This window comes from Hemicordylus capensis, chromosome 17 (assembly GCF_027244095.1).
Source record: "Hemicordylus capensis ecotype Gifberg chromosome 17, rHemCap1.1.pri, whole genome shotgun sequence".
Lineage (NCBI taxonomy): Eukaryota > Metazoa > Chordata > Lepidosauria > Squamata > Cordylidae > Hemicordylus > Hemicordylus capensis.
The window spans coordinates 14,005,981-14,019,188 of record NC_069673.1 but is presented as its reverse complement, the minus strand read 5'-3'; the positions used below and the strand labels follow the sequence as shown (position 1 = coordinate 14,019,188).

Here is a 13,208-nt window from a genome sequence, read left to right as displayed (position 1 = left end):
CTTTGCTTGCCTGCACCACGTCAACTGGATTTGCAAAGCTGCAGCCCAAATGCCGGGTGGAGATTGTTGAGCGACGCAGGCAGATTCCCAGAGGGAACGCAACCCCAAACCTAGCCACAACCAGCTCAAAATCACCGATTATAACTTCATCCTTCAGAGAGCTAAGCAATCTCACTTTGGGGGTACGAGGAAGAGCGTTTCCTGTCATTTCATTTCTCATTTCCCCAAACCTCTATACAACATTTTGGGACCTTGAGGCCACATCCGAAGAAAGAAAGAAAGAAAGAAAGAAAGAGGATAAAAAATATCCACTCTGCCCTTGTGATATTTCCAGCACTGATTACGTGAGGTGCAGATAGCAGCCAAGTACACATGGGGGGTGGGTTGGGGGGAGAAATCACATGGAGAAGGTGGCAGCCAGGAACCACACACAGCAGCACACACAAGAGGAAAATAGCCTCCCTGCCCCCTTCATCCACCCAGGCCCCCATCACTGGGACCAACGTTTTAGGGACCAGTGGAAACAGGCTTCCCAGCCGCCAGCACGATTCTCTCTCCCGTACCTGCCGCCCTTGGTCCCGGAAGAATTCCCCCGTGTTCTCGATGACCTGTTCATCTGAGAGCCAGCTGTAGGGTTGCTCTTTGCACAGGGTGAACATCTCCCACAGGGTCACGCCAAAGGCCCACACATCACTGGCAGTGGTGAACTTGCCCTGTGGGGAGGAAGAGGAAGGCCGCAGTGACCAAAGACAGATACTCCGTTTGGGGGAGCCGTGGGCTTGCTCAGAGTTAGCAATGTCCTGTTGCATGGAGACAGTTGCTCCCCCATTGGCTGCTGATTTCCCCCCTTTTCCCCATGGCTAATAATTGGCCATTTTGGACCCAGAAACATGAACTAGCTTAATAGTCATTCCCCAGGGAAACCTGGAATTTGTAGTTCAGGGCAACTAAGAATCTGTACGTTTTAGTAAAGGTAAAGTGTGCCGTCAAGTCGATTTCGACTCCTGGCGCCCACAGAGCCCTGTGGTTTTCTTTGGCAGAATACAGGAGGGGTTGACCATTGCCTCCTCCCGCACAGTGTGAGATGATGCCTTTCAGCATCTTCCTATATGGCTGCTGCCCGATATAGTACCAGCAGGGATTCGAACCAGCAACCTTCTGCTTGTTAGTCAAGCATTTCCCCACTGCGCCACTTAGGGTACCCACACCAGACTACATTTCCCAGGATTCTCTGAGGGAAGCCATGACAGTTACGTTGGTATGTTACCGAGATCAGTTAGCAGTGCAGCTATGAAACTAGTCAGCCTGCTAACCTCTTCCCCCTCTCTTCCTCACTCATTGCTGTGGACTGTAATACCTCTAAGCAGGGGCTGTACCATTTCTAAAGTCTGTGCATTTCGTACAGGGCCTTGCATGCTCTTGGTGCTAGAGAAATGTAGCATCTGATCACTTGGGACAAAACAGATCTTGGCAGGGGGAAAGAGGCCAGCATCGAGATCAGAGTTCCCTGTAACAGGGATTGCCAAATGATGTTGACTACAACCCTCATCACCCCCTGCCTTTGGCTCTTCCCAGAGTGGCCATATCTTGCAATGTTCACATGGAGTCTCCCATCCAAATGCAAACCAGGGTGGGTCCTGCTTAGCAAAGGGGACAATTCATGGCTACCATGGGAGGAGAGCTCGTCTTGTGGGAGCAAGCATGAGCTGTCCCCTTTGCTAAGCAGGGTCAGCCCTGGTTTGCATTTGGGTGAGAGACTCCATTTGTGAGCACTGTAAGATGTTCCCCTTAGGGGATGGGGCCACTCTGGGAAGAGAAGGTGTGAAGTTCCTTCCCTGGCAGCATCTCCAATATAGGGCTGAGAGAGACTGCAATCTTGGAGAAGCCGCTGCCAGTCTGGGTAGACAATACTGAACTAGATGGACCAAGGGTCTGACTCAGTATATGGCAGCTTCCTGTGCTCCTATGTTCCTAAGTCCAGCTCTCCTCCCTTCAATGACTCAGCAGTCATTTACTCGGGATGCCCGCCGCAGTCCTCGTGCCCAGCTCTCTCACCAACAGGATGCTCTCCCAGGCCATCCAGCGGATGGGCAGCACAGCCCGCCCCTGGATTCGGTAGTAGTCGCCGCTGTAAAGATTTCGGCTCATGCCGAAATCGGCAATCTTGATGGTGTAGTTGTTCCCCACCAAGCAGTTGCGTGTGGCCAGATCCCGGTGCACAAAGTTGAGGGACGCCAGGTACTTCATGCCGGAGGCAATCTGGGTCGCCATCAGCAGGAGATGGAGGCAGCTGAAAGTACCGAAGAGATACGGGGCATCAGAACCGAAGAGATACGGGGCATCAGAACCAAAGAGATACGGGGCATCAGAACCAAAGAGATACGGGGCATCAGAACCAAAGAGATACGGGGCATCAGAACCAAAGAGATACGGGGCATCAGAACCAAAGAGATACGGGGCATCAGAACCAAAGAGATACGGGGCATCAGAACCAAAGAGATACGGGGCATCAGAACCAAAGAGATACGGGGCATCAGAACCAAAGAGATACGGGGCATCAGAACCAAAGAGATACGGGGCATCTTGACTCAAAACGCGTACGGCAATTAGTGGTGTGCACGGAACTGGCACCTTCTGGTTCGAAGTTGGGAGGGGGATATATTTAAGGATGGAGGAGGGTGCTCTTACCCCTCCCGTTGCATTTCCCCCACTGGCACTGTCTTTTAAAACAGCCCGGCGAGGTGGCAGCCTATCCCCTTGCCGCCCCAGTGCCTCCTTGAACTAGAAGTGGCCAGAAGTGTCCGCTGTGCATGTGCACATCATGCACGTGCATGACGTGTGTGAGTGCGACGTGCACACGTGCAGTGAGCACTTCCGGCCTTACTTTCGGACTGAGGAGGCACCGGGGCAGCACGGAGGACGGGATCACGCCCCGTCCCTTCCTCTCACTCACCTGACGCAAGGAATGTTGTTGGAGAGGGTGAAGGTACTCCGGCTTTGGCGTTGCAGCAGGAACTGGTGGAGGTCTCCGTTCTCCATGTACTCTGTGATCATGCACAGCGGGTCGTCTCGCACACACACCCCCAGCAAGCGGATGATGTTCGGGTCTTTGAGCCGGGACATGATCTTAATCTCCTTGAGGAAATCGTTCCTGGGCAAAGTAAAAGGACGTGTAAACAGACACAACCACTTCCCTGGCTTTAAGAAGAGGAGAGCTGGTCTTGTGGCAACAAACATGACTTGTCCCCTTTGCTAAGCAGTTTCCATCCTGGTTTGCATTTGAATGGGAGACCACATGTGTGAGCACTGTAAGAGATTCCCCTTAGGGGACGGGGCTACTCTGGAAAGAGCACCTCCATGCTTGCACGCAGAAGGTCCTAGATTCATCTCCAAGTTAAGGCTGGGAGCGACTCCGGCCTGCAACCTTGGAGAAGCTGCTGCCAGGCTGGGTTAACAACACTGAGCTAGATGGACCAAGAGTCTGACTCGGTATATGGCAGCTTCCTACGTTCCTAAGAGTCCAAAAGCAGACAGAGACCCATCAAGCCGGCGTCAGAGTTGCAACCAGCTGGACTTTTGCCAGATGTTGCTGGTCATTCAGAGGAGTTCTTGGGGAGGAGAGCTGGTCTTGTGGCAGCGAGCGTCAGTCGTCCTCTTTGTAAGCAGGGTTTGCATTGGGACAGATGACCCCACTGTGAGACAGCCCCCTTAGGGGATGGGGCCACAGCTCAGTGGAAGAGCATCTGCTTTGCAGGCAGAAGGTTCCCGGTTCCCTCCCTGGCAGCATCTCCAGGTAGGGCTGGGAGAGACCCCTGCCTGGAACCTTGGAAAGCTGCTGCTAGTCAGTGACAATCCTGAACTAGGTGGCCTGACCCGGCCCAAGGCTGACACCGTCCTCACCTGGCTGTCTTGGTGACGTTGGCTCTCAGCATCTTCACAGCCACCAGGACGGCCCGGCTGGAGGTCTCTGGGGGAGCACGGCCCAAGAATTCCAAGAGGCGGTCGGCTTCACACAGGTGGACCTGCAAGGGAGAGGCCCAGCCGGCCACAGAGGGGCGTTCAAGCAGAACCAGAGAGGGGAAGGCTTCCTGAAACGCCCTTCTGGGAGCCCAGCAAGGGTTAGTGTGTTGGGGGCCGAATTAAGTCGCTCACAATCGACCTGCCCTTAGAGCTCTGAGAAGAAGTCACAGCTCAGGTCGAGCTGGGATCCGCTTCGTGATGGAGAAGCTCTGCTCCTCTCTGGGCAGCTGACGGCCAGCACCTTTTCCTCCTCACAGGTCCCTGGGTAACGACGCCACATGAGGACGAGGCATCATTCCCAGGAGACTGAGCAGCAAGGTCACTGCTGGCAAACCCTTCTCTTTAACCTTCCCCTCCATTCCTCCCCAAATCACCCAAGCAGTATCCCATGATTTCCCTGTAGGTAAATACAGTGGTGTTTGTGGGTGGGGTGGGGTGGGGTGGGGGGACATTTTGCTCAGTCCACATTATTATTATTATTAATAAAAATATTCATGCCCTGCCCTTCCAGTGTGCTACTGCTCGGAGCGGCTCGTACACTTACAAAAACAGAGAAAATAAAATAAAATTAAGAGAAACTAAAAGAGCCGGTTAAAACCAAATTTAAAAGTTACAGATTTTAAGAAGTTAAATGCTAAAAACCCACCGGATGTGAACAGTGGATACAATATTTGAAATCCTCTCTAAAAAGATGGGTCTAAAAACAAACACACACCTGAGGGAGGGAGCTCAGTGAAGCACTTCCGGAAGGGCTTTCCAGAGCCGAGGGGCCACGACAAAGAAGGCCCCATCTCCAGTCCAAAAAATTGCATCTCTCTTCACCCCAAGCAGCATACTTGCTAAGGGGCAGTACTCAAATGCACGCCAAAGACAGAGAGCCAGTTCCCAGCCCTGCTCTGGGAACAACCCAGCACAGTGGCCTGGCCTGAGAATCTGGTCCATTGTCTTTGGGCCTGATCCAGAGCACATCCGGGAAGAAGGGACACTACTCTGACCACTACAAACATTTATATACTGCTTTTCGACAAACACTCACCTCCCCAAACTGCCCTTCCCCCAGTTTCTCCTTGAGCTGCAGCTGCTGCCTTGGGAACTCGGCCACGGAGATGTCCTTCTTGGTCAACGAGTCAACCGTGATGGCTGGCACGGCATAGGTGTTGTTGCCTGTCACCCCCTGCAGGCTAACGATGTCCGTCTCGGCGTAGTGCGGGACATTGTTCTGGAAGCCTTGGTGTGGGGTGCACTTGGTGAGGTCTGGCTCGGCATAATCACCGCTGCAGGCTGCAAGGACCGAGAAGAACGTTGAATCGGATCATCATCGTAGATGTGTCGATTTCGTTTCGGATAGTCACATTTGACTTATTGTTGGGATTGAGGGAAAATGACTCCCATCTCTTTGCTGCCTATTCCCTGCCCTTTAAGAGCGCTCTGGAATCTGCTCCCTGAGGCTGGAGCCATGCTCATCAACCACGTGACCGCCTCCCTTTGCTCTAAAATGTGCAGTCCCCACTGCGGTCGTCATCTTACCTGAGTCCTCGGCACTTTGGGAGAGCTCTGGCAGTTTCTGGAGCAGGGTGATAGGCTGGTGATACTCCAGATCCAACGGGAAGACCCTCTCGTAGGTGGGGTTGGTCTGGTGGATCTGTGTCTGGCCGTTGACTATTCTAGAGCTGTAGAAGGAGAGCCGGACGGTAGCATCCTCTTCCAAGATCCGCCGGGGTGCCTTGGATATGGGGAGAGGGGAGAGAGCTGGTGAACTCCCCTGTGCAGACGATGTGCACAGAAGCCTGTTCCAGGCACCTCAGCATCCCAAGTTTCTAGTCCTCATGTCTGCAAACATGCATTTGCAAGTGGAGGGATAATGCTGCATTCTCAGAACCAAAGGGGCACCTTAAGAGCTTAATGAAGGCAGTCTCCCACCACACACTGGCATGCCCTGGGAGAATGGCTTGGAAGTTAGGAGATGCATTCACACAGTCCCCATCTGGGCCAGAGTTGTGCCCAGCCACGGGAGAAGAGCCGGGCACACTTCTGTTCATGTGAAGTCCAAAGATCAAGGGAGGAGGAGGGGAGAGCAGTGGGGTGGGACCTGGGTTGGCTGGCTGCACCCTGCCTAGATCCTCCCCCCAGCATTTGGCCAAGGGTGGATGAAAAGCCGTCCTATCCAGCTCCATCCTGCCTCTCACATGATCCCTCTCCCCTCCTCCTCCTCTCCTGTCAGAGGAGGAGCCACCACCGCCTACATGCCCGTTGATGGGGCTGCCCCCTCTCACTCTTGGAGTGAGAGACTTCCCGAGCGAGTCAGTTGGCTGAGGGGACCCGGTGCTTACCTTCTCCAGCCGCTTCTGGGCATACTGTCTCCACAGGATGGCCACAATCACCATGAGCAGCAACAGGATAATGGCGACCAGGCAGCCCACCAGACTGGAAGTGCTGGATTCCTCTGGCTTGGGCGTAATCCATGGGCTTGTGGTGGACATTGTGGTGGTCCCTGAAGGGAGAGGCCAAGAGATCCGTTTGTGTTCTCTGCTTACGCGCAGTGAGAAGTCCTAGCAGCAGAGCTGCCAGGGTTTCTCCTCCTTCGGAAAAAGAAGGCACCGGGACCTTTGGGTGTCTCTGCAATATTTGCGTTATATCCGAACATACAAGCAGGGAAACAGGATGCAAGAACCACCCCCAACCCCAGCTGCATCTCGTCCAGCATCCTGCTCCGAATATGGCCATTCGGGAAGCCTATACGCAGGGCTTGGAGGCAAGGACCCTCCCCTCCTGGTCTCCATTGCCCCCCTAACCCTGACCCAAACGCTTTCCTCTGTGCAAAAATGACTGCTATTTTACCCTAATGGCTGGAGGATGAGAAAGAAGGGGCGATAACACACCAACAGCTGCCAGTGCAATCTCAATCACCTCTGCCCCATCTCTAGGGGGGTAGATGTTGCCAAAAACAACTATGAGCATTCCTCCCCCGAGGTGACAGGCACCCAGTGGCCAAAATGGCTCATGGGGACTACAATCCTTTTCCCAGCCAGAGTCCAGACCTTGCTAGGCCTTTGGGGTGCCGCTTCAACTTACCCCAAGTTCCATCGGTTGCATTGGGTGTCTCCGACAGGAGCATTTCCGTGGCTGTGCTGGAGGTCAGAGTGACCACCAGGGGTTTGTCAATGTCCATATCCGCTAGAAAAAAGTGAGAGAGTCACATTAGAGAGTCACTCTTGCTCACCACCAAGGTGTCCCACGCCGCGGGAAACACCCTCCATAACATCCGTTTAAGAAGCAAAATCCGGACAAGAAGGTTCAGGTTACTTTGGCGATACCCAACACATACAAGTTATTATCAAGGTTTAAAAACAAATAAATGATTCTTTTTACCTTCGTTTCCTCTTGACAGATCAGAATGACTCTAGATCCTATAATGTGGCTACGTTCTGCCTTATAGCTAGCAAAATCCATTTAGAGCTCATTAAGGACTAAATATTCTAACGCCTATATGTATGTTGCCTCCACTCGCTGGATATGCTGATGCCATCCATAGTATAGAATACAATATGGTATGAGATTGAATACCGCTCTGTATTAATTGCATAATTGTGCTGTCTTGCTACCTTTAAACTCAGTGTCATTCTGATATTAGTGTTGATTAACTTGTATATATAGTTTTAGGTCTGTAGTTTTAACTTCTAGCTTCTTTTACTTATTATACGACGTAATTTTATAGAGACTTTTTATTATTTTGTAGGAGTCGGTTGCTTGAAGCTGGTCAAAGACCGAAATAAAGACTATGACTATGACTAATTTATTGTCAAGGGTGTTTAAAAAAAAAGAGAGAGAGAGAGAGAGATGGATGCTACTACATCCAGGAGAACAGGCATCACAGTTTCGAACCTTTCGAACACCTATGGAGACAATTTCACAAATGCATATGTCGACCACGACTGCACCCTTGAAGAGGGTCTGTGAACTCTAATTGATGCAATTTGTGGCTGTGAAACTCCCAGGACGATTCCAGTCCTTCACTAGCTCCAAGCTGGCCTTGTGGTAGCGAGCACGCATGGTCCTGTTGCTAAGCATGGTCTGCCCTGGTGTGCATTTGGATGGGCGACTACATCCGAGCATTGTAAGATATTCTCCCTAGGGGATAGGGCCATGGTGGAGTATCTGCCTGCTTGCTTGATGCTGCTGGAAGCCTACAGGCAGGAGTTGAGGGCATGCCCTCTCTCCTGCTGTTACTCCCCTGCAACTCACCTGACTGGAAGGAGATTTCGCTGACCATCATCCAAGTATCAGCAAAGTAGAAGCGGCAGAGGATGGCTTTGCCCACTCGCTGGTTGAGGGGGACCGTCACGAAGCGTGCACTCGGATTCTTGTCATCCAGGACCGTGTCTGCACTCACGGGCTCTGGGTCCCACTCGGCAATCAGACGTGGTTTGAAGAGACACTCCACTGCCTGGAAGATCTTGACTCCTTTGGAGAACATATTGTTGCAGTGCACCTGAGGAGAGGCAGATGGAGCCATAGCTTAGTGGCAGAGCATCTGCTTTGCATGCAGAAGGTCCCCGGTTCAATCCCTGGCAGCATCCTTAGGTAGAGCCGAGAGTGAAACCTTGGAGACCAACTGCTCGTCAGTGTGTAGACAATACTGAGCTAGATGGACCAACGGTCTGACTCGGTTTCAGGCCGCTTGATACTGCTATATGAGGAAAGAGGAGTGGTCCCTGTGGGCAGAAGAGGGTATGGACACAGCCCTCAGTTCTTCTCCAGGGCCTTACCTTCATGGAGGTGAAGTTCCTCTGGCGATCGAACTGGAACTCCATCTCCACGGCGCCGCCACTAAAGCTGTCATTCTTCCAGCCGACGTAGTCGTAACCCGGCCAGACGCGGTACTCATGGCTCTTGGTGAAGTCGTCCAAGCCCAAGACGCCGTCCGTCAGCTGGCCCAAGCCACCACGCAGGAATCTGAGGAGGCAGCAAGCAGACAGACAGAGGGTCAACCAGCAGGATTCAAGCACCCTCTGAGAATAATGAGGGGGGGTGGAAGGGAGACGTCTGGCCGTCTCTCCCCTCTGGGCTCCTCTTACTTGCGCTCCTGGTATCCATCATACGTCGAGTCGTTCAGGTAAACAATGGGGTAGCCAGGAGCAGCGATCATTTCCCCTTCAGGCATGTTGTAGGACTCTAAGCCATCTAGGGAAGGAGATGGACAAGCATCAACAGGGGCATCTGGTCTTGTGGTTGTAAGACCAGGAGAGCTGGTCTTGTGGTAGCCAGCATGACTTGTCCCCTTAGCTAAGCAGGGTCCGCCCCGGTTGCATATGAATGGGAGACTAGATGTGTGAGCACTGCAAGAGATTCCCCTAGGGGATGGAGCCACTCTGGGAAGTGCAAAAGGTTCCAAGTTCCCTCCCTGGCAGCATCTCCAAGAAAGGGCTGAGAGAGATTCCTGCCTGTAACCTTGGATAGGCTGCTGCCAGTCTGTGAAGACAATACTGAGCTAGATAGACCAATGGTCTGACTCAGTATATGGCAGCTTCCTATGTTCCTAGATAGGAACAATGTTCTTATGTTCTATCCCTTGGCCCCCCTCTCTTTGTCTGTGCCCTACTCTTTCTTCTTCCTCATTCCTAGCACTTTATTGATCAAACTTGACCGAGGTGAAACTTAGGAAAGCCTTTTCACTTGCTAGATCTAGTCCACACGATGTAAGGCCAGATCTAGCCCGCCGTGGGGCCTTTTTTTTTGCTGCCCCCCCCCCCGGTAGGAATATCCCTCCCGCTCCTGCAAACGGCCATCCCACCCAGGGTCTGATCGGAAGGAAGGCGAGACGTCTACAGAGAGAGGCGTTCTCCTTACCAGACCAAACACAACCATAGAGTTCCACTCGCATGCAGACGGTCATGGGCTGCTCGGTCACAGGGATCACGCGGATGTAGCGGGCAATGACAGGGGGGCGCAGATCTTTCAGGACCACGGCGTAAGTGTCGGCGTTGCCTTGGATCACCTGGAACAGAGGAGGCGGTGCCTATCCAGCCAACATTTGGCCAGAAGTGGGTGCTAGAGACAGACGACCTGCAGAGCTTGGCTTCTCTGGGAGAGAATTCACCAAGCCCTGACAGCCTTGTTGTTGTTACCCAACAGCAGACACAGAGATCTTGGGAAGTGATCAGGGCTGGAGGGACCCAAATTTCAAAAGCGGGGTCTAGTTAAGAAATGGCTTTCAGTGGGTTGGCAGGTTAGGCTTTTTAAAAGCCAAACTTTGGGTTACGGCCCATTTGACCCACGAGTATACCCCTTAGGTTCTGGCAACCTACCATGACCACGGAAGTTGTCATAGTTTTCCTGCACATTTCACTGGCATATCCAGTTCAGTGACCTCTGTGTGTTCTTTGTGTGTTACTCCTTTCATTTTTTACAGAATTGATTAGCTGTTATCAACTGCTGATTTCTTTTGGTTTTATACGGATCAGGGTATTTTTAATGTGGTGCAGCGGGAAAATGCTTCACTAACGAGCAGAAGGTTGCTGGTTCGATTCCCCACTAAACACCTCTATCGGGCAGCAGCGATATAGGAAGAGGCTGAAAGGCATCATTAACTCACACTGCGTGGGAGGAGGCAATGGTCAACCCCTCCTGTATTCTACCAAAGAAAACCACAGGGCTCTGTGGGTGCCAGGAGTCGAAATCGACTTGATGGCACACTTTTTTTACTGCATGTCCTGTTGTGCTTTCTGAGCTGCTTTGGGAATTACTGTAATCACGGAAAGGCAGGGTACATATATATATAACAAATAAGAAATACGTTTTAGCAGTCAGCCATTGAGGGGTCTTAAAATTTTTTCAAAACTCTCTGCTCAGAACACTTTAATTGTCTTCGTTATTAACAATATTTGGATACTCCAGTTCTGCAAAAAGGTTCTCAAAGTACTTTACACCGCAAAAGAAATGGAAAACAATCCTTCATGAGGGCTAGTAACTTGTGCAGACTTTTTGGCAAGGCTGGTGTAGCGGCCAGCCCCATTCCTCTTCTTCAGAGACGTTCCGGCCACTTCTCACCCACCTGCCTGTTCTGGCGATCCTTCCAAGAGAGCCAGTGCTCTCCGTTACGGCTGTAGTCGATCCGGTAGGCACGGGCAAACTCCTTACCGGTGGCTCGTGCGTGCCGCCCCTGCGTCCCCACCAGTGTGATGAAAAAAAGCCCGCGCAAGTCGATCTGGAGAAACTGCACGTCCTCAGGTTGCAGGAGGCCGGCTGGACACCAGGCTCCGTCACCCTCCTCCTGCTGCAACCTGAAAGCAATAGAAAGCAACTCAGGAGGGAGGGATAGGGGCAGAGGAAGCTCCTTAGCTCCTTCCAGCTCCCCTCCTCCCTCCCAAATGAATGCATGCCCCCGACGCAGCCCATTTCGGATCTTTCTCCACGTGCGGAAAACTTTCTCCCGCCCCAAGATTTGCTGCTCCTCCAGGATTTGCCGCCGTAGGCAATTTCCTCTATTGCCTCTGCAGTAATCCGCCTATGGGGAGGGAAGGAACCTCACGTTCCAGAGACTGGACCCAAAGGGGCCAACATGCTATGGCGACATTTATAGACTATATAATGAATATTGGAAGACCCTATCATGAACACTCAAAGCTACCAGCCTGAGGAGTGCCTCGCTCAAATGGGATTGGCTAGGAGTTGGATTGCTGAAGGAGAGGATTCCCGCCCACCGTCCATGCAGTTGACCATAGAGTTGGCCTGAAGCAAAGTCCTAGAAGGAATCAACTCACCGAGCATACTGTGGGCCTGTAGAGTCGTACCACTGGCTGGACGCTGTGATATCCTCGTCTCGAATTGTTCCTTCGTGCATCCCCAAAGGATATCGGCATAATGCTGAGGAAGAGGATGGGAGACGATAGCACAACATTTGCAGCAGCATTAAAAGGTGAGGACCAGAAAGAAATGGAATTTTGTCTGTTTGTGCGAGTGGCTTGTGGGTTTTCCTGCGCTCAGAACTGGTGTGGTTTTTGCGGGAGACTGGTGCTAATTTAAAGGTGATCGATAAGCCAACTCTAAAGTGCATTAATTAGTCAACATTTTAATTATACCAATATTCACCCAGATCCAAGACCAGGTTTCCCTCAGTTCTTTGGTGTTAAATATAGGGGGGTCATCTTGAATCCGAGTCTTCTTTCTTTGGGAGAAATACAGGTATAACCTGCATTTAACCTCTTTTAAACTATTGTCTTCAATTCTGAATTGCTGCCTATTGGGGGTAAATACAGTCTATTTATATAGATTTACTACATTTATATCCTGCTCTTCCTCCAAGGAGCCCAGAGGGATGTACATTATTGTGTTGGTCTTCACAACAACCCTGTACGGTAGGTGAGGCCTAGAGATGTGACTGGCCAGAGTCACCCAGTCAGTTTAATGAAGATATGGGGATATTCAGGTGTTTCTGGTCCTAGTCCAAGACTCTAATCACTATACCACACTCCAGGTGGCACAGTGAAAGAGGTAATCCCCGTCCCCCTCACCAGGAGAGAATGCCTCTTTTAAGATGGCAATGGATGTCCTCTTTCAGCAACAGAAATTGCCCATCTTTTGTTACAGACCCTTCACTAAAGCAGCTGTCTTTAGTGTCAGACCGAGTCAGACCCTTGGTCCATTTAGCTCACTTTTGCCTACCCCGATTGGCAGCAACTTCTCCACGGTTTCAGGCAGGAGTCTCTCCCAGCCCTACCTGGAGAGGCTGCCAGGGATTGAACCTGGGACCTTCTGCATGCAAAGCAGATGCCCTCCCGCTGAGCTACACAGAAGACGACTCCAGCTGTCAAGGCACAACATGGGGAATGGCCCACCCAGCCGCCTAATGATCACGGAGGCTGTGGCGACCTACCTGGGTTTACTTCCAAGCTGGAGCTACGGGAGAGACCGACCAGCAGTAGAAGGGGCAAGCAGAGCATCCTTAGAGAGGCGACCGACGTTCCCCACGGCCCGCAGGTCAGTCGGGCGCTGCTCTGTGGTGATCCGCCACTGCCATTCAAATTTCTGCGGAAGAGGAAGAGAGGCAATGAGCAATAGGCAGGGGTATACTGCCTCAGCCATGGAGGCTCTACGTAGCTATGATGGCTGCTGATAGGCCTGTAGTCCATGAGTGCCTCAATGTGAAGAGTGGACCATATTCTGCTTTTGTCGTCTGCGGGTGCATTTTT

At 51.8% G+C, this 13,208-nt stretch overlaps 1 protein-coding gene across 7 annotated transcripts in view; it reads right to left on the bottom strand.

Annotated features, from left to right (window-relative positions):
- Nucleotides 1-13,208, bottom strand: part of LOC128338927 (discoidin domain-containing receptor 2-like) — a 49,989-nt gene that overhangs the window by 20,155 nt on the left and 16,626 nt on the right. For all 7 annotated transcript variants that reach the window (XM_053282160.1, XM_053282162.1, XM_053282159.1 and 4 more), the window contains exons 2-16: nucleotides 12,893-13,044; nucleotides 11,781-11,883; nucleotides 11,072-11,300; nucleotides 9,868-10,015; nucleotides 9,096-9,201; nucleotides 8,787-8,973; nucleotides 8,263-8,509; nucleotides 7,093-7,194; nucleotides 6,351-6,511; nucleotides 5,548-5,743; nucleotides 5,057-5,301; nucleotides 3,901-4,022; nucleotides 2,954-3,151; nucleotides 2,056-2,290; nucleotides 564-713 (exon numbers count right to left, since the gene is read on the bottom strand). In XM_053282160.1, the coding sequence (XP_053138135.1) occupies nucleotides 564-713; nucleotides 2,056-2,290; nucleotides 2,954-3,151; nucleotides 3,901-4,022; nucleotides 5,057-5,301; nucleotides 5,548-5,743; nucleotides 6,351-6,511; nucleotides 7,093-7,194; nucleotides 8,263-8,509; nucleotides 8,787-8,973; nucleotides 9,096-9,201; nucleotides 9,868-10,015; nucleotides 11,072-11,300; nucleotides 11,781-11,883; nucleotides 12,893-12,959 (2,496 nt within the window). In that variant the 5' untranslated portion in view covers nucleotides 12,960-13,044. The remainder of the gene's footprint in view (nucleotides 1-563; nucleotides 714-2,055; nucleotides 2,291-2,953; nucleotides 3,152-3,900; nucleotides 4,023-5,056; nucleotides 5,302-5,547; nucleotides 5,744-6,350; nucleotides 6,512-7,092; nucleotides 7,195-8,262; nucleotides 8,510-8,786; nucleotides 8,974-9,095; nucleotides 9,202-9,867; nucleotides 10,016-11,071; nucleotides 11,301-11,780; nucleotides 11,884-12,892; nucleotides 13,045-13,208) is intronic.